The 24,473-nt window shown below is 39.2% G+C and overlaps 1 protein-coding gene across 1 annotated transcript in view; it reads right to left on the bottom strand.

The window, feature by feature from the left end:
* Window positions 1-440: 440 nt before the first annotated feature.
* Window positions 441-24,473, bottom strand: part of LEMD3 (LEM domain containing 3) — a 29,887-nt gene continuing 5,854 nt past the window's right edge. Inside the window, exons 2-13 of the mRNA XM_070947382.1 lie at window positions 24,089-24,123; window positions 23,384-23,447; window positions 20,881-20,948; window positions 18,249-18,328; window positions 17,920-18,068; window positions 8,316-8,417; window positions 7,944-8,046; window positions 7,655-7,833; window positions 4,958-5,039; window positions 2,809-2,914; window positions 2,646-2,724; window positions 441-2,492 (exon numbers count right to left, since the gene is read on the bottom strand). Coding sequence (XP_070803483.1) covers window positions 2,329-2,492; window positions 2,646-2,724; window positions 2,809-2,914; window positions 4,958-5,039; window positions 7,655-7,833; window positions 7,944-8,046; window positions 8,316-8,417; window positions 17,920-18,068; window positions 18,249-18,328; window positions 20,881-20,948; window positions 23,384-23,447; window positions 24,089-24,123 — 1,211 coding nt within the window. The 3' untranslated portion in view covers window positions 441-2,328. The remainder of the gene's footprint in view (window positions 2,493-2,645; window positions 2,725-2,808; window positions 2,915-4,957; window positions 5,040-7,654; window positions 7,834-7,943; window positions 8,047-8,315; window positions 8,418-17,919; window positions 18,069-18,248; window positions 18,329-20,880; window positions 20,949-23,383; window positions 23,448-24,088; window positions 24,124-24,473) is intronic.

Below are 24,473 nucleotides of genomic sequence, written 5' to 3'. Positions count from 1 at the left end.
CTCCTGATCCTACACCCTTCTTGAGATTATCTCCCGACGTATCACAGGTTAATTGCAATCCAGTCCAAAGTCATATCCCGTTTAAAACAAAGCAAAGTGTCTCAATTTCCTGAGTTTTTCCCCACAATATCCAAGTGCTTGTCATTGCATTCTTCTGGTATTTTTTTTAATGTCCCATTCTAGCCCTCAGTTCTTGAAAAAAGCACCTTTGGGACAACCATGATCTGGATGACTGAGAATCTCCATAGACATTTAATTAGAAGATACAATAAATAGAGTAGCTGTTCACACTTAAAATACACATGATAAAATGTAGTTGTTGTTTTGTGTTTAACAATCATCCAACTTTCCTGTGCTTCCAACCAGTGCAAGAGTTGAAAAAATCTATTTTAACTATTATTATCCCCAGATGTTAAAAGACCTAAAGAACTGACACGGTGTAAAAAGCCCTAATAAATCTTTAATTGGTTTTGTTTTGCTTTTATGTTTTTACAGGACAAATTACAAACATCTGACTTTCTGAAGTGTCCATGGTATTATACACATTTCCATCTGTCTTGCAGGGAGGAAAACCGGTCAACATTTTAAAGGTAAAATAGGCTACATAATGGTACAGTTTACTATAACAAATGTACAGGGTTAACACATAGTTTAGAAGAAGATGCATCTGCATCAAAAGGCAACGTTTTAAACTGCCACAATTTAATTTTACATTCACACTTGCAATAGGTCACAAAATGGTTACTAAGATCAGAACAATAAATCACTATGATGCACAAATACAGCAAAACCTGATTATATACACATAAATACATATACATGTATATTATACATATTTGTATATGTATATAGTAAGTTTCATGAAAAACCTAACAGACCTGTCAAAATCTACTCTCTTGTCAAAAATATGTACTTGTTCTTTGAGAGTAGAATTTTGTGTGGCTGATTATATTACATATATTTGTTAGCATTCGAGACAAAACCCGACCAAATTTTTTTCCAGATAAGAAACAGTCCATTATTAAATATGTTGCCCACAAAAAAAGCACAAGGATAAGGCACAGTAGGATTTTTCATTACACAAATGTGTGTCATGTTCATTTATCCATAAAAAAAAATGTGCATTATTTGTGCAAGTTCATGCTGCAAGGTCATATCTACAATAAAAACTGGACTATTTTTTAAAATGGTTTTCCATCCCTTCACCTATATAATATTCAACTGGATCAACACATTATGTTGCTTCAACAGGAATTACTATATCAAATTATTTTATATTTTCTGGTTATGTTTCAAAATGTTTTGTATTTTTTTGTAATTTTAAAGGTGTAAACAATGCACACATTTAATATAGAACATATAAAAATCTCTATGTACTGCATTTCTACACTCTATCAAGAATTTATTTCCAATATGTGCATTTTTTTTATTTGTGCACATTTAGGTAGCAAATTTTAATGGAAAATATACTCCCCATTAGTATATTGTAAGAGATTTTCTTTTGTAGTAAATAACTTTTCACAAAGTGAGTACCTGCCAATTACTTCTTTATTGCTCACATGATTTTGAATCCATTATCACAGTAACAATATTAGACCATTCACACAAAAATCATAACCATATATTTTAATATAAAACCTACAAAAGATATTTAAATTGTATCTAACTTCAAGGTATTTGGCCCTTGGATAATAATATAGCCAAATTAAATAAACATTGGTTATGAATAAAATAGGAAGCTTATTCACTGCTTTGAAGCAGACATCCTCACAAGTTACTTGCTGGTGCTGCCACCACCAATGTTTATATACAAAACCAACACATCTGCATTCAGTTGTTTTCTGCTCTAAAACTACTAAAGCCAGCATTCTTCCCATTCCCAGACTGACACAAATAAAGTTTTACAGCAACAAAAACTAATTACTGGACAGAAATTAACACATCTTCCATCAAAAATTGTAGGTGGTTTTTGTTACAAAATACCCACAAGATTATTTCACAGGAAACTATGGAAATACAGTTTATCTCCATGCTTTTGGACTGTTATCATACACTTGTTGGTGCAAAAATTCAGCCATTATCTGAGAATGCTTAATAAACTCAACATTTGTCATGCAAAACATAATATGTTGATTTGCTTGGACTCTAAAACATTTTATAGCCAATGTTCTTTTAATTCAGTACTACCCATTACTCAGACATTCTAAAAAATGAGACTGAAAAATGATTAATGGAAATGTTAACATACAAAAAGTAGTAAAAGTGGAAGACAAGGCCAGACAGGAAAACCTCCTGCTACAAGTCAACAGTTCTAGTACAATAAGTGTCTCAGGAGTTTCCCTGGTTGTTGGCTGTGCCTGTCCGGAGACGAAGATGAGACATTGAGTTCATATGTGTATTTGATGGCTTCAGAGGAGCACTGCAAGCAATAGCCTGCGGAAAACGATGATGATACCGATCTAATCGTAGATACTTTACTGTTACCAACTTGCCTGGAGCAAAATATAATTTAAAACATATTTAAAAAATACAATGTGAATAAAATTAATTTTTACAAGCATTATAAAAACACTATCATATGCAATATTTTTATTTAACAATTACTGATGCTTGCTGTTGAATTATTTGTAAAGAAAATTTCTTACCATCAAACCAAGATCCATGCAATGCTTTAAAAGCTTTTCCAGCATATTCTGGAGATAAACACTTGACATACACACAACCCTAGATGAAAAAATAAAATTTTGGTTAACATCCAGTAGGAAAACTGAATATATGAAATATATACTATCTTAAATCACTTTTTACCTCCCGTGAATTTTTGTCCACTGCTATGTGAACTATTCCCTCATTATCACTGCACTTTTCCAAGATTGCTTCTTGAATAGCCAAATGCCAATGATCACCGATTTCCCTAAAAACACGACATACAAAAGTTGATTAATGCTTGTATCTTAATGTATTCAAAATAATACAGCAAACTAAAATAGACATCAATAGATAGCAATTAAAAAGATAAAAAGACAGTGGCATTCACATAAATCTGCAACATTTAATAAACATATCAAGAAAAGGGTAGTTTGACTCTCAACTTCCAGTTTCTTATAACAAAAATTATTAATGCCTCTACAGACAAGAAGTTTTTGATCTCAAGCAAGCAAGATAAAAATCTTCAACTCTGAAAGGTAAAACAAATTGTACTTTTATTTTAAAGTACAATTTACCAAGAACTTTACAGACCTCTTTATCTAAAACTGGCTACTGTATTCCTTTCACATAAGTCAAATAGACCGAACCCAATTAAAATATCACTTCTATGTCAGTACATGCCAAAAGGTCCTATAACTTCCATCAGATATTGATATTCACTTTCAAGATAAGATTCATAGATTTCAGAATATTGCTCATAATAAATCTCACATTTTTTCTTCTGCCTTTCAATAAAAATATTTCATCATCTTTTACATTATCAGTAGGGGTTGTAATGCTTATTATTTTTAACATAGTTAACATTTAAATAATTTTAACAGAGAGTTGCAAGAAAAATGCTACAACTCAGGAAAGTTCCTGCCAATCAGAATAACAATCATTGAACTACAAGGAACAGTAATTTAACTCAATAGATTGTTCTATCTTTAATTCTTAAACTAAAATAAAAACTATAATGCTAATTAAATTAATTGTTAACTAGGTGATAGAAGAAATTTGTAGGGACAAAATAATAAAAAGCAAGGCTGTGCAAAACATTAAAAAGAGAAACTCTGCTAAGCACTTTAGTTCAAACAAACAGTTCTTCGTGAAAGCTATGGGAAGCATTTCTCATTGTCTGGGCATGTTGGTGAATGCAGAGTCAAGTATCCTCTGTGCATGTACACATCTGCATATTCACCCACACCCACAAAGAGAATTAAGAAAGCCCTACCCTTTAGCCCTACTGCAGTATTGTCACATGACTTGGTAAGAACTCTGCATGTAAGAGAATTCCAACATATCCATGAATTGAAAAAAAAATATTTAAAGAGGAATGGACCAAAATACCTCCAAATCCAAAATTCCTCCAAGTCAATGTGCAGGACTGACCCAGGGCCAGGAAAGATTTGGTTTAGGTAAAGTTTGTTAAATCTAAAGCTTTGCATACATTTTTCAACAAGGGAACTAATATTAACTCTGTATTCACATATTAGTCTCTATTACTGTGTTTCCTTGAAAATAAGACCCTGTCTTATATTTTTTTGAATCCTGAAATAAGCACTTGGCCTTATTGCCATGCGCTCAAAAGCCCGATTGGGCTTATTATCAGGGAATGTCTTATTTTGGGGGAAACAGGGTAGTTTTGTTTAACTAGAAATACTTCATCTAGGGCCAAGATGAAACTTAGTTCACATTGTAGGTCACAGAATTGCAGAAGTACTGATAGTTCTAAAGCAGTGCTAGTGAACCTTTTCAGCACCAACTGCTGAAAAAGGAGTGCATGTGCGCGTTCATCTGGGCCACAACCCGGAAGAGGAGCTTCCCAGGTCATATGCACACCCCCAAAAATGAATTTCTGGTTTCTGGCATGCATGTGTGTATGATGATCAGCTGGCCAGCGCACATGCTCACACAGGAAAATGGAAGACCAGCTCTTCCAATTTCCAGCACTGCCGCACGCAAAAAAACCAGCTGATTGTTGCAAGTGCCAGAAACTCAGAAGAGGAACGGGCAAGGTGCGTGCCAGGCGACATGGCTCTGTGTGCCACTTTGGGCACACGTGCCATAGGTTTGCCATCACGGTTCTAAAGGATTCACAAACTTTTTGCCATTGTATGTATGGTCAGTAAAAAAAATGAATGCAAGGTATCAGAATACAATTTTGTTCTATCTCTCCTTTCCTAAACAATTTATTCTATATTTAAATAGATATTCCATTTGAATAAACGTGAAAATTTTCTATATGTAAAGAAAAGAATATACTTACATTACTGGATCAAACATATTGCGAATCTTTAAGCAAGGAGTCAAGCTGTTTGGTGGTGAATTTCTTCTATCTAAATGAAATGCTACCAAATATATATATATATATATATATATGTTAGTATTAAATCATATTTTTCCATATCAAATATTTTAAAACCAATCTAATCTTTACTGGTTACATAAATTATAAGATGACTAATGCACAATGCAGACTAAATTAATGAAACTGTATAAATATAGAAATTCACTACCATAACACACATTTCAGATTACTGCTAGAAACAATACTATCCTCCATAGAGTTTTAGAATGCATGTCATTAACTATATTATTAAGTTTTCAGTAACACTATTAGATAGCATTGTTGTGATTTAATGAAACAGTCCTTGGTACAATGGAAATTGGCTATAGTACTGTATACCGCAGCTTTCCTTCCCTGGACCCGGCAGTATTAGCCAACTATCATCCTGTCTCCAACCTTCGCTTTGTGGCGAAGGTTGTCGAGAGTGTGGTGGCACGACAGTTTCCGCAGTACCTGGAGGAAACGTCTTATCTAGATCCGTTCCAGTCGGGTTTCAGGCCCAGGCACAGCACGGAAACGGCATTGGTCACATTGGTAGATGATCTCTGGAGGGCTCGGGACAGGGGTTGCTCCTCTGTTCTGGCCCTGTTAGACCTCTCAGCAGCTTTTGATACCATCGACCATGGTTTCATGCTGCACCAGTTGGAAGAGTTGGGGATGGGGGGCACTGTGTTACGGTGGTTCTCCTCCTTTCTCTCAGACCAGTAGCAGTTTGTGTTGGCAGGGGGGCAGAGGTTGACCTCGAGGCCTCTTATATGTGGAGTGCCTCAGGGGTCGGTCCTCTCGCCCCTTCTGTTCAACATTTATGTGAAGCCGCTGGGCGAGATCATCCGTGGCTTTGGGGTGAAGTACCATCAGTACGCTGATGACACCCAGCTGTACATCTCCACCCCAGGCCACCCCAACGATGCCCTTGAAGTGATGTCCCGGTGCCTGGAGGCTGTGCGGATCTGGATGGGGAGACACAGGCTCAAGCTCAACCCTTCCAAGACTGAGTGGCTGTGGTTCCCGGCATCCCGATATAGTCAGTTGACTCCATCACTGACTATTGGGGGCTAGTCTTTGGCCCCCTTGGAGAGGGCTCGCAATCTGGGAGTCCTCCTGGATACGCAGCTGTCCTTGGAGGAACATCTAATGGCTGTTGCCAGGGGGACGTTTGGTCAGGTTTGCCTGATCCGCCAGTTGCGGCCCTTTCTTGATCAGGATTCCCTCTGCACAGTCACTCATGCCCTCGTCACCTCTCGCCTGGACTACTGCAACGCTCTCTACATGGGGCTCCCCTTGAAGAGCACCCGGAGGCTCCAACTGGTCCAGAATGCGGCCGCGTGGATAGTCACAGGAGCCGCATGGCGCTCCCATACAACACCCCTCCTGCGTGAGCTGCACTGGCTCCCAGTGGTCTTCCGGGTGCGCTTCAAGGTGTTGGTTATCACCTTTAAAGCGCTCCATGGCATAGGACCTATTTAACTTCGAGACCGCCTGCTGCTATCGACGGCCTCCCATCGACCTGTGCGCTCCCACAGAGAGGGCCTCCTTGGGGTGCCATCAGCCAAACAATGTAGGCTGGTGACCCCCGGGGGAGGGCCTTCTCTGTGGGGGCACCTACCCTCTGGAATCAGCTGCCCCCAGAGATAAGGAGAATCCAAGACCTCGGTGCCTTCCACCGTGCCCTTAAAACCTTCTTTTTCCAGCAAGCCGGGCTGGCCTAACATTTTTTAAAAATGTTTTTAATTGTCTGTTATTGTTTTTAATCATGGGGCCAAATTTATATATATCTTTTTAACTGTATTTTAATGTTTGCAGTTTTCGTTTTTATTTGGCTGTTCACCGCCCTGAGTCCTCAGGGAGAAGGGCAGTATACAAATTTAAAAATAAATAAATAATATATATATATATATATATATATATATATATATATATATATATATATATATATATATACTTTAGCATATGAAAGAAACAATCCTTTATAATAGCAAATAATAATAAAATGTTATTATAAATGACTTGAACTAAAACAGAAGCAGAAGAATCTAAAAGAAAATAGACATGCAGAAAGTATTCTTTTTCAAATGGATAGAGGCCTTATGTTCTATCTCAAATATAATACGATATATGATATGACATATGATATGACAGATTTGTTCTGAAAACAAATACTTTAGAAGGATGGAAGATTATATATAATATATAATAAACATTTTCAGTTACTCTAATTAAAAACTACAATCACTATAGCCTAATGCTATATAACCTATAGCATTAGTAGGAAAAATAGTGGCTTTAACAGGATAATAAATAAACTATACTATAGTGGCTCTGTAATATATTGTTGGATAGAGGAATATCCATAATGGGAATTAGACATAGACATCTACTGAAGTAACCCGCTAAGCCAGGCAACTTACCTAACAAAGACAACAAAAATCATTTTTCAAACTGCATATACACCATGGTTATTTACATTTCTGGCTACTAAAGAAACATACACGATGAATATAAAAATATAAAATTATATCAATATCATTACAATTGATTAAACTAGAGTTAGCATTAACTGAAAGTTATAGTAAAGAGAAAATACTTCACAAAGTATAAATGTACAGTATTGCATACCTTGACCTTGCCACACTTTAGATGGCATGATTAGCATTTTATCACATGATGCAGATGGCTGTATCCATTTCCATACCAGAAAATCAGCACCACCTATTCTTCGTGTTTCTGTGCGAACTCTAGATTCATTAGCAGCAAGGAAATCAACAGATCTTTTCCATACTTTTTCCATTTTTTTCCTGAAATATGCAATAAAAGTGTATTAACATGTATTAAGAATCTTTCCCCAACATTCATCTTTGAAGTTGTCTGAATAAACTGGTAAATATTTTTAATTCTTTGAACATACCTGTCTTTTGGTGCAATCAAAGAATCTCGAACATGGGGGATAGGCATATATGGTTGTAATTCTTTGTTTTCCTGACATGCTTCATTGTGAGATCTTAGAACATCTGAAAAATATTGTGTTAACTAATTGCTACATCAAATTGGCTAAGTTATCTAATGAAAAATATTTAAGGTTAACACAAATTACATTTTCTGTGATTAGGCATTAACTACACTCCTGACAATCAAAGGTTACCAAAACGCATATTATCTTCTGTATTAATAGGGAGGAACAAAGTATCATAGTCCAACCTCTCAAAAGTCTCAGAATTATTTATATGACATGGTACCAATAGTGAGCACACTATTAATTAAGAACCTAGTTAAAACTTACCTATAATTTTTACAATCATGTCATACATCTGCCTGGTCTCCTCCTCTTCTTTGTACCATCTATACTTCATATATTTTATGACTCCCCAAATCATTCCAATACCTGTGTCAAATAAAAACAGAAATATCTAACTAACAGTTCAAATGTTATAATTGCCAGTTAGCTTAGAAAGTATGTGGACTCAATGACATTTTAGCTTGAAACAAGTATTTCTGGCATTCCATTGTCAAAACACCTACTTAGAACAAACCATTGTTAGTTTGAGTGCCAATGCTTTGAGGATTCCATTCTGTTTTGGAGATATGGATTACTAAAGGTGTTCACTATTTAGATCCAAAGTGAGAAAGGCACTTTGGATCCAACATAGACCCTCTTGTTATACCTGCTGGCAGCATTTAGGAACCCAAGAAAAAGCAGTTTCTTTAAAGAACATCCAAGAGTAACAGTAAATGCACCTACCCTACATCGAAAGCATTTTCCCCACTTAAATGTTAACGTTTCTCTCCTCTATTTATTGGAGTCTTGCCTTGCATTTTGTAATGTTTAAAAAAAATCCCTTGGCCTTGCTTACTGAGGGTGGGTGGGATAATCAAGAGGAAGGTGTGCTAGGGAACAGGGAGATGAAAGTAGCCATGTAAGCAGCAAATGATCGATATCACTCTGAATATAATTCTTGTTAATGAAAGATTTAGACCTATCATGAGAACAGCTGCAAGAAACCTGTCACTTAAACTCACTATTGTGCTGAAACCCATGTATGTCTGGCTGCCTGAGGGTCTCTCCTAGGGAAATTTAATTTTGGACTTTATTTTTTATTTAAAGCAACTTAATGGAACATGTGGATTAAAAAAAGACAGAGAAAGTCCAGTTGCCTTTTGAACAGTACCTTTGAGACAACCATGGCCTGGATGATTGAGAATCTCCATAGACACAGAAAAAGATTCACATGACCTACCTTTCTGCTATTTAATTCAACTATTTTAAAATTTAAAAGGACATTTCTTTCTTTTCTGCCTTCTGAAGGCAAGCTGTTCCATTGGTTGATTGTTCTCATCGTTAGAAAATTTATCCTTATTTCTAGGTCATATTCATATAAAAATCCTACTATCCAAATAAACTATGCCTGGGGAAGAGTTAAGAGGGGTAATCAAAGGAAAAGCCCAATCAAAAGGTAACAGGTCCAGGGAGACAGCAAAGTGCCTGCACAGTAGTTAAAGCAGTTATTGAGTACAGTATGATTCAAAACCATTAGCCATGATATAAATGATCACAGAGATTATGATTATCCCTTTTTAAAGTGGAAAGTTTTGGATTCCAGTGTCTTCTCTAAATGGTTACTCTAATGTACCTTGCTCCCTATTTCTATCAGGCAGGTGTCCACCCAAGTGAAAAGTGTCATGAATACTATAACGATAAGTTCTACCACAAGTTTCTACCTCATAAATTTAATTCACACACAATACAGGGACAAGTCAAGACAGTCTCTTACTGAACCCCACAGATGAAGAATTTGGGCTAGAACTACTTATCTATAAGAACGTCGTTCACACAGTAAATCAAGTGATTGTGATTAAGACATCTGGATGGCCAGATCTTCATTGTGGCACCAACATAAAAAAAAAAAAAGACTGAGATGCAGTTTATGGATTGCCCATTTAAGCTGTTCATTCAAAATGATCTGATCTGAAAATGACTAGGCCAAGATCATACCAGGAGGCACTACAGTTGTCAATGGTGCTATATGGAGAAATACTATGGTGGCTATTTTCACCAGTCTATGAAAAGAAGGAACACTGAACTCCACTTTCCTAACACCTGATTCCCCAGAATATTCTCACCTAGTAAGCTCACCTTCACAAAATTCCAATTTTATATCATGGCAAAGGGTCCCTCTCCACACACAAAAAATATTCATTATATTGGTTTTGGATAGCTATGGCTTTTGTTAGTGTATATAATAATGTCACAGTAGATTTAAAATGGCAAAAGGATCATACTGATATAATTGATTTATTATGGTAGTCTTTTGCATATACTTGTGTATATTCTAATGCCTGAAGTGAAACTTTCAGAGTACATTTAAAAATGCAATTATATTTGCATTTTGAGTACAAACTCTTTGCATGCCATTGTGCTTTATTAATGTAGAGCAAAGGATTCATATAAGAAACTAAAAGGGATCGTATTAGTTTGGTTGCTAGTCAAAAATAGAGCATAGTTTTATTTGTTTTTATGATGAGCTATGAATATACTAGTGTCTGCAAAAATATTAGCAGTGGGAGTAGATGGCATTGATTTTTATACTGCTATAATACTTATTAACACTAGTCATCCAATTAGGCACTACCAGTAAACGACAGTGGCAGCAAACAATTAAAGAAAACCCAAAGCATAATAATGGGTGGAATGTCCAAGGTGAGAGATATTGATTCACGCTAATCAATGAATGTGAGAGAATTGGCTCTTCGTGGGAGGAATACAAATTTTTATTCTGTCAGTATTCTGATTTATTTATTTTTTTGCCATTTTTGTTACAATTAAGATGTTCTGATGTAACATTCTTAGTAAGTAACTTATGTAACTATGTCCCAAGTTCAAAACAAGTTTTCCACTTCATCCATACTCCATAAGAAAGTATTTTACATACAACAGCACAAATTATAAATACTGTATATATCAAGAATTATATTAGACATTAAATATCACATTTAAATGTAAAAATATCAAATTTCTTCAGCATTAGTACAGGTAGCCCTCGATTTGCAACACTTCATTTAATGACCATTCAAAGTTACAACAGCACTGACTCAAAAAAGAAACGGGGCGTTGGTCTTACCTGAGACGCACCTTCTCGTTGGGTGGAGACAGCAGCCAGGATGGGGTGTGGTCATCTGTTAGGCCGATAGACTGAGCCCATCAAATTTGCTAAGTCCCGCCCTTGTTACCGGGCAAACCCAGCTTTTGGCGAGGACAAGAAGACAGGCTCGGCGTGTGGGACACCAAGAACATGGTAGAGAAAAAGGAGACAGGTAAGAAACCCAAAAAGGGCCAGACTGGCGAAAGAGAGGGAGGGTCTGGCTGCTGTCTCCACCCAACGAGAAGGTGCGTCTCAGGTAAGACCAACGCCCCTTCTCCATTGTGGGTGGAGACAGCAGCCAGGATGGGACATGCCAAAGATCCACGTCCCTACAGTTGGGTGGGACCAGTCTGGTCCGAAGTACCCCCCCCCCAGAGACAACTCGTTGTAATACTCTACGACCAAAGGCGGCATCTGCTGAAGCAAATTTGTCAATTTTATAGTGTTGAATGAATGGAGAAGGCGATGTCCATGTAGCCGCTCTGCATATTTCGAGCAATGAGGCCTGAGTAGCCCAGGCTGCCGATGTCGCAGCACTGCGGGTAGAATGTGCCGTCAATCGAGATGGTCTCGGGAGAGATCGTAACTCGTATGCTTTGGATATCGTCTGCCGGATCCACCGGCCAATGGTCGATGAAGACACCTTGGAGCCCAAGGACACTGGTAAGAAAGAGACAAATAGTGCCTCCGCTTTACGGAAATCCGCCGTCCGCTTAATATAGATCCGTAGGGCCCGACGGACATCCAAGGAGTGCCACCGTCGTTCAAGTCCGTGGTTTGGATGAGGACAAAAGTTGGGCAGGATAAGTTCCTGCATACGATGGAATGCGGTATTCACTTTAGGTACAAAGGTTGGGTCCAAGCGGAGAACCACACGGTCGGCATGGAACACACACAGGTCCTCCCGAATTGAAAGAGCGGCTAATTCAGAAATGCGTCGGGCCGAGGTGATTGCAACCAAAAAGGCGACCTTGCATGTCAAAAGGCGAAGGCTGGTCGTGCGTAAAGGCTCGTATGGAGCTGACGTAAGGGAATTTAGAACAACCGAAAGGTCCCAAGTTGGATATCTGTGCAACACAGGAGGGGAAAGGTTTGTAGCCCCTCGCAGGAATCGGCGGATTAAAGGGTGTTGTGACAAAGAAGATAAAGACCCAACAGTAAGGACCGATGAAATTGCCGCCACTTGTCTCCACAATGTGTTGGGGGACAGCCCTTTGCGAAGACCTTCCGTTAAGAAGACAAGAATATTTACGATGGAGGCCTGGAGAGGACAAACCCCTGCCTGATCACACCAGGCACAGAATGACTTCCAAGTGGCCGAATAAATCCGGTCCGTGGACGGCCTTCGCGACGCTTGAATAATGGAAATCACGTCTGCAGGAACGTTGACCTTCCCAAGCGCATGCCGCTCAATCGCCAAGCGGTCAGACGGAGCCACTGTAGGTCTGGGTGCGTTAAGGTCCCTTGGGTTAAAGCGTCCTGCGGTTGAGGCAGTTGCCAAGGTTGGTCTATCGACAAAGACACGAGGTCCGCAAACCAAGGTCTGCGTGGCCAATGTGGAGCCACCAGAATGATCTCCGCCTGTTCCATCAACAACTTGCGAACTACCCGGGGAAGCAGAGAAACTGGAGGAAAGGCGTATAGGAGCCCTGGGGGCCACGGGCAGCGGAGAGCATCGACGGCCTCTGCCTGAGCCGACGGGAACTGTGAGATGAACCGCGGTAGTTGAGCATTGACCGACGTGGCAAAAAGGTCGATCACCGGCATCCCGAAACGCATCGTGATCTGATGGAAGAGCCGAGGACTGAGACGCCACTCCGCATGGTCCAGCCGCTGACGGCTGAGCCAGTCGGCTTGCAGATTGGTGACACCGGAGATGTGTTCTGCCCGCAACGAAGCCAGATGGATTTCCGACCAGAGACCCAACCGTAACGCTACCGACATCAGAGAGAGAGACCGAGTGCCTCCCTGACGGTTGACATGGGCCTTTGCGGTGATATTGTCCGTGAGGACCAGAACGTGGGAGTTGGACACAAGATGATGAAAGGCCCGAAGTGCCAGGTAGATCGCACGTAGTTCCAACCAGTTGATGGAGCGATGGGATTCGACGGCAGTCCAGACACCTTGAGCCAGGTGGCCCCGACAATGAGCACCCCAGCCCTGGAGACTGGCGTCCGTTGTCACCACCAATCTCTGCGGATCAAAGAAAAAACAACCTCGAGAAAGTGCCGGAGACCGCCACCACCGTAAAGACCTAATTACCTTCCTAGGGACAGAAACCTTCACAGGAGAGGTACCTCTACCCGCTTTCTGCAGAGGCAACAGGAACCACTGAAGTTCCCTCGAGTGTAACTGGGCCCAAGGAACTATTGAAATGGCCGAAATCATCTTGCCCAGGAGTTGTGACAGAATCAAGGGAGAGGAGGATGCAACTCGTTCAACTCTGGAGACAAGGGATCTTAAACTCTCCTGTCTCTCGCTCGAAAGGAAAACTCTCCCCTCAACGGAATCTATCAGGGCCCCCAAGTGAACCAGATTAGTAGAAGGAACTAACTGGCTTTTCTCCAAATTAACTGAGAACCCATGGGCAGCGAGGGCATGGAGGGTGAATTGGAGATCGGAGGCAGCTTGTTGGGGAGTAGAAGACAAAATCAGAATATCGTCTAGATAACATTGTAGACGAATAGACTTAGCCCTAAGGGAAGCTGCCAGGGCAGCTAGTACCTTGGTAAAGGTACGGGGAGCCGAGGAAAGGCCAAAGGGCATGGCCCGATACTGAAAATGGCGCCCCCCGTAACAGAACCTAAAAAACTTCCTATGGGAGGGACGGATGGGGATGTGGAGGTAGGCCTCAGTGAGGTCTATAGAAGAGAGGAGATCGCCCCTCCTGACACCGTCTAGGATAGATTTGAGGGAGTGCATTTTAAACTTCCGGTATAAGACATACCGGTTGAGACGCTTAAGGTCCAGAATGGGTCTCCACCCCCCCCCCGAGGACTTGGGAACGAGGAAGACACGGGAGTAAAATCCCGTGCCGCAGTCACTCACGGGCACCGGCTGAATAGCCCTGATAGATAGAAGGTGCTTAACCGCCGAATCCATAAGGGATCGTTTCTGGAAGTCATTAGAAAGCGGACAGCGTACAAAGGACCTCGGAGGAGGGGAAAGGAATTCAATGGCCAACCCAGATCTTAAGGTTGCCAGGACCCATTTATCCGATGTGGAGCCCTCCCAAACAGGGGCGAAGAGAGCCAATCTGCCCCCTATGGGAGGGTCCGGGATGCACTTAGCGACGGCGACCGGAGAAACGACCTCCTCCCCCTCGAAAGGGCCGTTTGGTCGCAAAGGTCCTACCTCTGGAAGGTCTGTCCTGACCGCCCCGTTGTCTAGGTTGGAAATTCCCCTGTGACCTAGGAAGGGAAGGGGAGAAAGAAGAGCCGTCATACGGGCGAGATTGGGGGCAAGGAGCGTAAGGGCGGAACCTGGAATCCCCCATGCGAAAGACAACCGGCAGGAATTTCTTCTTGTCCTTTGTCTCGGAGAGGAAGGGGTCCAAAGAATCCCCGAAAAGCTTGGAGCCCGCGAAAGGAACAGACGCCAGGCGCCATTTATGCCTGGCGTCGGCCTGCCAATGGCGCAACCAAACTAATCGACGTGCAGTAACCGAAGACGCTAGAGACTTGGCCGCAAAACGAGCGGCGTTCAAAGTAGCGTCCGCCGAAAACTGTGTGGCAGCAATAATCTTGTGTAAATCCTGTCGTACTCGCACGTCCTCCATAGGTAACGAGTCTTGTAAATGTTGAAGCCATAAGAGAGTCGTCCGATTAAAAAAGGAGGCAGTAGAAGCTGCTCGGATGGCCCATGAAGCACCTTGGTGAGCTCGTTGAAGTACGTGTTCAGCCCGGCGCTCCTCCGGACGAAGGCCTTCCTCGGGGTCACCGGGAACCGCTGAGTGAGGTAAGAGGGCCGCCACAGGAGCGTCCACAGACGGGACCTGAAGAAGAGAATCTAGATCCGGAGCGATACTGAAGTTTCGTCGATCCGCTGCCGTAGGCGTTGGAGCAGAGCCCGGTGAAGACCATTGCTTCTTGATAACATCGAGAAACAAAGGAGGAGTAGAAATGGTATCCACAGTCCTAGCTGGTTCGGCAAAGAGAGGGCTTAAATGCCCCCTAGATGCAGAATCAGAAGTCGGTAGCGGCGAAGGGGAGCTAAGCTGCGCCGTAGCAATGGCCTTATGCAGCAGGGATTTGAACAAGGCCTGGGGAAAAATACCCGTAAAGGCGGGTTGTTCAGGAGGCAGGTCATCATCCTCCGTGAGTTCCAGGTCATGAGGGTCATCAGCCGCATGCGAGGGAGATCTGCTGGCCATAGAAGACACGGGTGAGTCAGGGGCGTCGATGGACAAAGCATCATCCAGATCCCCATCCCCTCGAGAATGGGAGACTACGGAACGCACCGAAGCCGGTCTGCTGGCGGACTGAAAATGTGAGGCCAACGACTGTTGGACTGCTGCAGCGATCATCTGCTATATCTGTTCCGTGGATGGGAAGGTGTGATGTTGAGCCTCAGTTGGAACGGCCTCACTAGCAGGTCGAGCTGGGGATGTTTCCGGAGGAGGAACAGAGGTCGTAGGTGCAGCTGAGCCCCACAGATCCGTCGCTGCAATGACCGCAGGACAGTCCTGAAGGGAAAGACGATCCCCTTGAGATGCGGCATCAGCATCCATAGGGGCTTGGGTTGAGGTCGAAGGAGCCTCCTTACCTACTGACTGAGCGCCGCTGGCCTTGGCGCAAATTTTCTTCAGGACCCTGTCCCTGCGAGCCTCCGCACGGGAAGGCAGCAATTGAGAGGGTGCCTTGCTGAGCGGCTGAGAAAGGCCAGAAGGGCCTAGTCTGGAAGAAGATCCAGAGGGGACTTCTTTAGTAGCAGGAGAGGCTCCATGATGATGATGACTATCAGAGCTCCTGGCCTTGTGACAGTGCTTGGATTTATGGGAAGCTTTAGGCATGATGACAGTGAGGGAAAACTGTCAGTAGTTGACCCAAACTAGGCACAAGATGGCACCAACAGTGAATGAGGCTCAGCACCCGTTATCACAAAGGGAGCGCAGACACTCCACATATAATGGAGGAACAAGGCAGGCGGGGGGGAGGGGGGGCGCGAGACCCCACTCAAGCGAGTTCCCTTAGCCCAGGCACAAGCAGTCCAGTAACCAAATGGAGGATTAAAAGGGGAGAGGGGGCGCAAAGCTCCACCAGCAAGGAATACTCACTTAGGTCAGTAAGGGCCCCTATGGCAGCAGGGAATGGCGCGCAGCTCCGATTAGGCCCTCAACCAACTTTCGCGCCAAAAAACCTTTCCAGCCGCTCAAGCAGCGCTGTGGGGAGAGGCGCCTAAGCCGATGGGCTCCACCAGCTGATTTGCGCCGTTAGGAGGGACTGCGCTGTAGGATCGGCCACTAAGGGCAGCAGTGGTCACAGGGAAGGTCTGTGAGCTTCCCTCAACGCCGTTGGGAGAGTTAAACTCCACGAAGCAGCCGAAAGTGCTGACAATGAGGCAAACGGCGAACAGGAAAAAAAAAAAAAACGGAGCTTTTTAAAATTCAAAATGGCCGCCGGGAGGTTTGAAAAGGGGGCGCGAAGCTCCACAGACCCTAGGAATGCCCCCAAGCCCCGAAACGGCCAGCTGTGGAGGTAAAAGGGGAGCGCAATCACTCCACAATGCTCCCAGGGTTCCCCCCAATGAAAGGGAAGGGGCGCAGAGGAGTCCCCCCCCAAGTAGTCAGCAAAGCCAGTTATTGAGGAATTTGCTTACTGCCAAGTTGAAATCGAAGTCCAGAGGATATCCAAGAAACAGTCCAAGTCAAACCAGAAAAGTAGTTAGGAAAAGCTGAGAAAGCAGTCAGGAAAGGAGAAATTGATCAAGAGGATCAGTCCCACACGCCTGTCTAGGCTGACAGACTGAGCCAAAAGCTGGGTTTGCCCGGTAACAAGGGCGGGACTTAGCAAATTTGATGGGCTCAGTCTATCGGCCTAACAGATGACCACACCCCATCCTGGCTGCTGTCTCCACCCACAATGGAGAATGTTTTTCACACTTTATGACCATTGCAGTATCTCATGGTCACATGATCAAAATTCAGATGCTTGGCAACTCACTCATATTTATGATAATTGCAGTGTCCCGGGATTATATGATCACCTTTTGTAACCTTCTGACAAGCAAAGTCAAGGGGGAAGCCAGATTCATTTAATAAGCATATTACTAACTTAACAATTGCAGTGATTCACTTAACAATTGTGATAAGAAAGGTCGTAAAATGGGGCCAGATTCACTTAACAAGCGTCTCACTTAGCAACAGAAATATGGGCTCAATTGTGGTCATTAAGTCAAGAACTATATGTTATCTGTATCTTTAAGTGTACAAAACACACTTAGATTATATATTTCTACCCAACTAATCCAGGTAGCAATCATTATATGTACTACTTTACAAACTACTAAAAAGATATTTATGTGGATTATTTCCTTATAATTCCTTCCTTTTATATTAGCATTTGGATGTAAGTTATCACATTATACAATATAATGTTTCAACACAATGCTTACCAATTTCCTCTACTTTCATAGAGGGTACAGAAACTACTGAAAAAATTGAATTGTCAATTACCACTACTCTTAAGAAATGTTATGTCACACAAGTATAAATTAAACTTTCAGAATAAAATACTAAATAATACTCACCTATCAGCAGAATGAATGATCTACAGGTTGCAGTAATAAATGCACGACGAAAACGACATGTAAGGGTCATCTGTGGCCTAGTTGATACTAGATATTTTATGTCAGTTGTATCGGTTATAGATTCTTCATCTGAGCTGTTACCAACATACCTATAAAAGATAATTTAATCTTTTCTCATACTTATGATTCAGACCATAAATAAGCTACAGAGTTGTACACTCCCTCGCCCTTCTATGGCTTTTCCTGTTTAATAACAATCTTATTCTATGATATGAAAGACAATCTATAATTAAACTATTTCTAGAAAAAAAGAAAATAAAATGACTTACTTTATACCAACATCTTCTCCACTATTTAATAACCATTGCAGGGATTCATTAAATGCATTTTCATATTCTGGACCTAAACTCTAAGAGAAACAAAGAAATCAAATAAAAATAAAGAAGACCATGATTTCTCCAGTCATTGCGCTATACTAAACATTCAGTAATGAGAGATGTTGCAAATTTCCAAAATAAATAAATGCTGGTATAATGTAACAATGCTATATAAAGCATTCTAATAAAACTATAAATATGAACACACATAAAAAAATCAACTATATTTTTGAAAAGTTCTGTCAGTTAATTCCAAAAGGGCAGGAAGAGGGTTTGAGGATTCTTGAGGATCAGCCAGTGTCACTTTGTCATTAACTTCAAATATTTCATCATAAATATAGGAATGAGCAAAACAGTGTGCACAAATGCTAGATTATGATTTGGACATGGGCTTTAGAAGGAGACAACGAAACCTATAAGAAACAAGAAACACTGTACCCATTCCACCTGATAATTTAGTGATGAATTAGACACATACTGTAGCTAAACTTGGTGATGATCTATTCTAATTGAATAGTGAATATGCAATTAATTAGCTGTTTTTCAGACAAGTTTACTTTAATGCTGAAAGGGACCTTTTTCTCTTTCTTTCCCTTTTCCCTGTTCCCTTTCACTTTCTGTCCTATTAGGCCTTAAAAATTTTGGCACAACCCTATCCATCTCAGAGAGAGACTGGCTGAGCCAAGTGGAAAATCGAATGGGGAATTAGTTTGGACACAAGGCTAATATGATTCCCTTTGAATGCCATTGAACATTATCTAATCTGACCTAGGTGCAAATCACCAATCTGAGAAGACCAATTCAGCTTCCTGTATTCACTGTCAATCACCATAGTCTGCTCATAGCCCCCATTTCTTTGTGCTCATCACCATTCAACTGATTTGCAGAACTAGGTCAGTGAGTGAAAATAGGTTCAATGAAGCACAAAGGGATCAATGTGAGTACTACAGTTATAAAAGCTGACAACAGTGACCAGGACCTAACTGTAGTTATTGTGAGCTCACATGTGCTATGCTAACTGAACCTGTAATCTAACAAAAGCAATTAAAAAAGAAAACTATAAATAGAAAAAGATGACAAAAATGTAACAATGCAGTTTCATGGGCTGGAGATTGAATTATTCCTAACCACTTCAGACTCAAAAGATTTTGATTGAAGAACATTCCTGACCAACAGGTTTTTGCTAAGAATTATTGCTAACACAACATGGGGTAATAAAATGATTTTCAAATTACTCCATCACTCTTCCAATTTTCTAAAATGTATGTATGTCATAGTGAAGTGTCACAAAGAAACTGTGATTGCTTTAGGTTGTTCTATTTAATGCTCTATATTTGTGATTATCACTCTTTTCCCATAAATCATAGGTTTGCATGGTTCTTGACTGAAAACAGCAGACAGCTTTTATTCCAAAATATTATGGACTTTGATTTTAGTGTTTCTGGCAAAGGTGTGCAAACTGATTCATTTTGAAATGTATGGGATATAGATTTTTACAAAATATCATATTTTAAAGGTGGAATTGCTCATTATAGGGCAAAGCAAGTAGAAGTGCTATTTCAAACTGGAAGGACAGTAGGTCCAAATGTTTCCAAAACATTTGCTTTGTCCTTAAAATAGGATTTTGTACTCAAGAGTAGGGTGTTCTGTGAAACTTTGCACTCAAAATACAGTAAAACATTTTGTATATCCTGTCCCTATCTTCATCTAGAGAATGAAATTATAAGGATATAATAATATATTATACACACACACACACACACATATAATTACACACACACACACACACACACACACACACAAACACACACACGTATATATAAAATAAAATAAAAAATAAGGAACCACCTTACCCTGAATAACCCGCCCCACCCATTTCAGTGGAAAGGAGGGTCTACTTTGGAACCTTTCAACCACAGAATTTTGGTTAGTTGCATCTCGGAGAACAACCTTTTCTATTGTGGCCCCAGCCTCTGGAATAGTCTTCCATCAGACGCAAGATCCACCCCCACACTCCTGGCCTTCTGGAAGAGCCTGGAGTTGTTTGGCCTGGGCCCCCAACAGGGGCCTGCTATACTGAGGGTGGCTAATGGGGTAGAGAAGATTCTCATTCTCCAGGTTGTCCATCATCGTGGCTCTTAACTTTTAATATTTTATTCTAATTTTGTTTTTAGCACCTTTTAATTTTTTATTATATTGTAAGCTATCTAGAATCAATGTAATAGTGAGATGGGAGGAATAGAAATGTATTTAATAATGCTTTCATCCTTTAAAATGAAGTATACTTGCACATACTTAATATATAGAGAGCTACAGATCAAAAGTTTTGCAGAATTTAGAAGGCGTATTAATTTATCATCATACCAAAGGTTATAATGAATAAATTGATCAGACAAGAACATACAATTTTTTTAAAAAAAGCTTCTACATTTAATATTTCTTGTGCTTAAATATGAATACTTAAAAATTCAAAATGACTTCTTACAAGGAAATACATTCATGCAATATACTATCATATTTTTAACTACAGTCTTAAAATAATTTTTAAAGAGTGGAAAATATATTTTAAAATTAAGTTGCTTACTTTTAAATAAGTAGCTGCTTCTTGGATGGAAAGCCCCTTCTTTACAGAATTTCCACATTCATGATCACCTGAGAAAAATAAATTTTCATTTACTGTATTTTTATATGTAAAACACACACACACACACAGTTTTATATTACACATAGACATGTAGGAACAAAATCTATGCTATAAAAATGAAAAATGGTGTTCCATCTAATATGGTAGTTTCCCCCCCCCTCTATTTTTATATATTCCTAAACCATTTTTGGAGGGGAGGGCAACTTATCAGGGAAAATTTAGGATACATATTGGAGTAATTGGGAAACTCATTCTGCATATTATCTGTTTACAAATTCTACCTGCAGTGCAGAAAATCTGAATGTAGTTCTGTAATATGGTATTGTTCACAAACTGTTTGGATATTAATATAAAAGCATGCTAATCTGGTTACACAAAAGCACAGGAAAACTTAATTCTGTCAAAATATCTAATAGATGTATTTTTAAACTATTCCATAATTGTCAAGCCCCCAGCAATCATTCAAGATCAAAGAAACAAAGGTTGTCCAAATTTCAGTAAGGTAAATCTTTAGGCTAGCCAGTGGTAAATGTAAAAACTTCAAAGTTGCAAGAATTTCCTGCCCCTGACTCTTGTATATAGTAAGTTATTTAATGTCAAATTTCTTAAATTATCTGAAATGCTTCTTTCCAGATTTCTTTCCATCTGAGTTTTCCCAAAGATGCTTTTTCAAAACAGATGATAATCTCCATAGACATTCCACTTGGGCTATGTTGCGTTTATGAGATAACTACGACCTGACTTGTGTCTGCTAGCTCACTTGTTTATGTATATTCTTTCATTCTTTTACCAACCTTACACAATCTCTTACTCAAAAGCAGATAACTGTAATCATTTTTCATCTATAGGTTGATCAATTGCTATGACATAATGCTTTCAGTTAATTAAAAAAACAAAGTAACACAAACAATTTTTAAAAAATGGAATTCATGTCTGTAGAATAAACAGCATTAACAAAAAAATAAAATAGTGAAAAGTATTTTTCTTTAAAAAGAACTAAATACTAAACTAAGTAATATATAAAGTAAATCATAACAAACTAAATATTACATGCACGAGATGAATTGCTCTTACTCATAGTCAGTGGTATTAGTCTTTAAAAGGATTGATAATTGGTAGTAATAAAAAGAGTGCTTTACTAAAGATTGAGCTTTCTATATTCTTCTCCATCCAACACATACACTTTAATTCAATCCTTATTTTCATTTAAATGTTTGATTACATTTTCATAATATAATTAACAAAAATGTGTCTTGTATTACATCAAAAATTTAGTAAGAAATTTGACTTTTCAAGATTGAAGATAGTGTCACAAAAATGGAGCTGGAGACCACTGCAAAGTATAAATTGCTGGCAAACTGATGGGCTCTTTGAATCTCTACAGACAAAGAGAGGACGGGAAATCACCACAAGTGCTCCAGACAGTTGCTCCTCATGAGGAGACAGTGAGACAATGGGTTTGGAGCACTAGGAGAGGATGGAAAAGTCATCTTACTCAAACCACAGCCAGTGACTTTAAAATGACATTGAGTTCATACATTTTCTTTTCTAATAACATTTGGATATTGCTTAGTATTACTTTTCAGCTATTAGAAATCTTTGGATTGACAAGTCTATCCACCAAGTAAGTCTGCCTTCAATCCTGAATGAAAATGTTAACTACATAGTAAGAACTTAAAAAATGTAAAATAAGGAAAAAGTCAATTAAGATTGAAGTTAGAAAGTTACAAATGGATTAAGGGCCCAGGTAAGTTTAAAATTAAGATTTTGGAATTAATTATAAAGAATCCTTCACATGGAAAAGTCAACTTGTTTTGAATTTATTCTAAAACATAAAATAAATAAACAATTTTTAAAAAATGGACAAGAGAAAAAAATATTCTAATTAAAGGAGAAAAATACATAATCTAATTAAAAGCTACAGAATGATACAAAATATGGTAACAATGGAAATATTAAAATATACTTTTGAAAAAATAGAATTAGAAGTTAATATCAATAATGTCAATAGTAATGTTTGCTTCTCTGAATAGACTGGGTCCAAAAAATGTTTTGGAAAAAAAGGAACAAGTTTATCTGTCAACACTGAGACATATATAAATATATTATTCCTGGCAATACTTAACGTACTTATGCTGACCCCGGGACTGAAATGTGATGGTAGATAGGATGAAGAGATCATTGGTTGTAAATTAAGAGGTGGTGAAAATTATTATAATTGTTTATACTTTTTTCTATTCTTTTTCTTTTCCTTTGACGTTTTACTTTCTTTCTACTTCTTTACCTTGTATTTTTACTTTTGCAATTATCTTTAGTAAAATTATTTTTAAAAAGGTAAGAAATTCATATTGTTTAGTCTCATATTTTGTTCCTGAAAGTATCAAAGTACTGTTTTACATTTGAATGTTTTTAATTAAACTATGTATTAATTTTAAAGACTTACCTGCCATTTGTGCCAACTTTTCATGAAGTCTATATAAACAGTTCATGAGAATTGGTTGGTCTACCTAAAGAATTAAAAAAAATGAATTAATATATTTTGTTCTGAAAGTGTTTTTTTTTAAATGCCTGAAATCATTCATAATCTATGACTGTTTAAAATCTAAAAATGACGTTTTCAACTAGGATTTTAATAGTATGTGATGAGTGAGCTCTTCACCCACGCGTTTAGTGTTGGGAGTGTGAGAATTCTTGCTACATCACACTTGCCATCTTTTATTTTTATTGATTTTCTTTGCTGTAATAAGTTAAATAAATACATATTCTTCATGTGTTCTACAGTGCAGCAGAAACTGCTATCCACTTTAAAGAGATGTACCTTAACTTTCAGAAATATAGAATTTTGATAAATTCCAGACAAAATGATTAAGTGATGTTCTAAGATGTGCATTCCAAAGTATATGCATGCCCAAGATTTGTGCATAAAATATTACTAAGTTGTAGAATGTGCATAACCAAATTCTTATCAGAGAGATATATCAACTTCTGTAGTCATTAATATTGTCAAAAATATAAATTCCTTATAACTGATATATCAAACAAACAGCAAAACTTGTAGGGTAAATTTACTTAATAATTTTAAAGCCAATAATCTATGTAATTTAAATAAGAATGATAAATCTTACCAAAGTTATTAATTCATACTTACTTCTACATTGGGTTCTCCAACTGTTGGATTATTATCTATAAATGAAAAGAAAAACGAAATATTAAATATGCCAACTATTGTAATTATATTACAGAAATATTCAGCAATCTCCTAAATGCAGCATCATGTTTTGCAACAGAAGTTACAGAATTCAAAACAGGTCGATGTGTTAATGATATCCAGCATCTCTGTAGTATACCTTGGTAACTTCCTCCATTATGTACTCCTTACTTAAATAGCAAAATATGTATTGCTAGTAAATAAAAGTTCTCATACAAGTCAAAATGTTTAAAAGCATGCAAAATATAACCACATATATAGTTGCACAGATGTAATTCTCAAGGACAATACAAATTCTCACTCTTGGTGTCTAAATTAAAATAGT

The sequence above is a fragment of the Pituophis catenifer genome, unplaced genomic scaffold (genome assembly GCF_029215685.1).
Source record: "Pituophis catenifer annectens isolate HBS135680 unplaced genomic scaffold, rPitCat1.0.hap2 SCAF_7, whole genome shotgun sequence".
NCBI lineage: Eukaryota > Metazoa > Chordata > Lepidosauria > Squamata > Colubridae > Pituophis > Pituophis catenifer.
The sequence above is the reverse complement of the archived record's forward strand: the minus strand, read 5'-3'. Positions and strand labels throughout refer to the sequence as shown.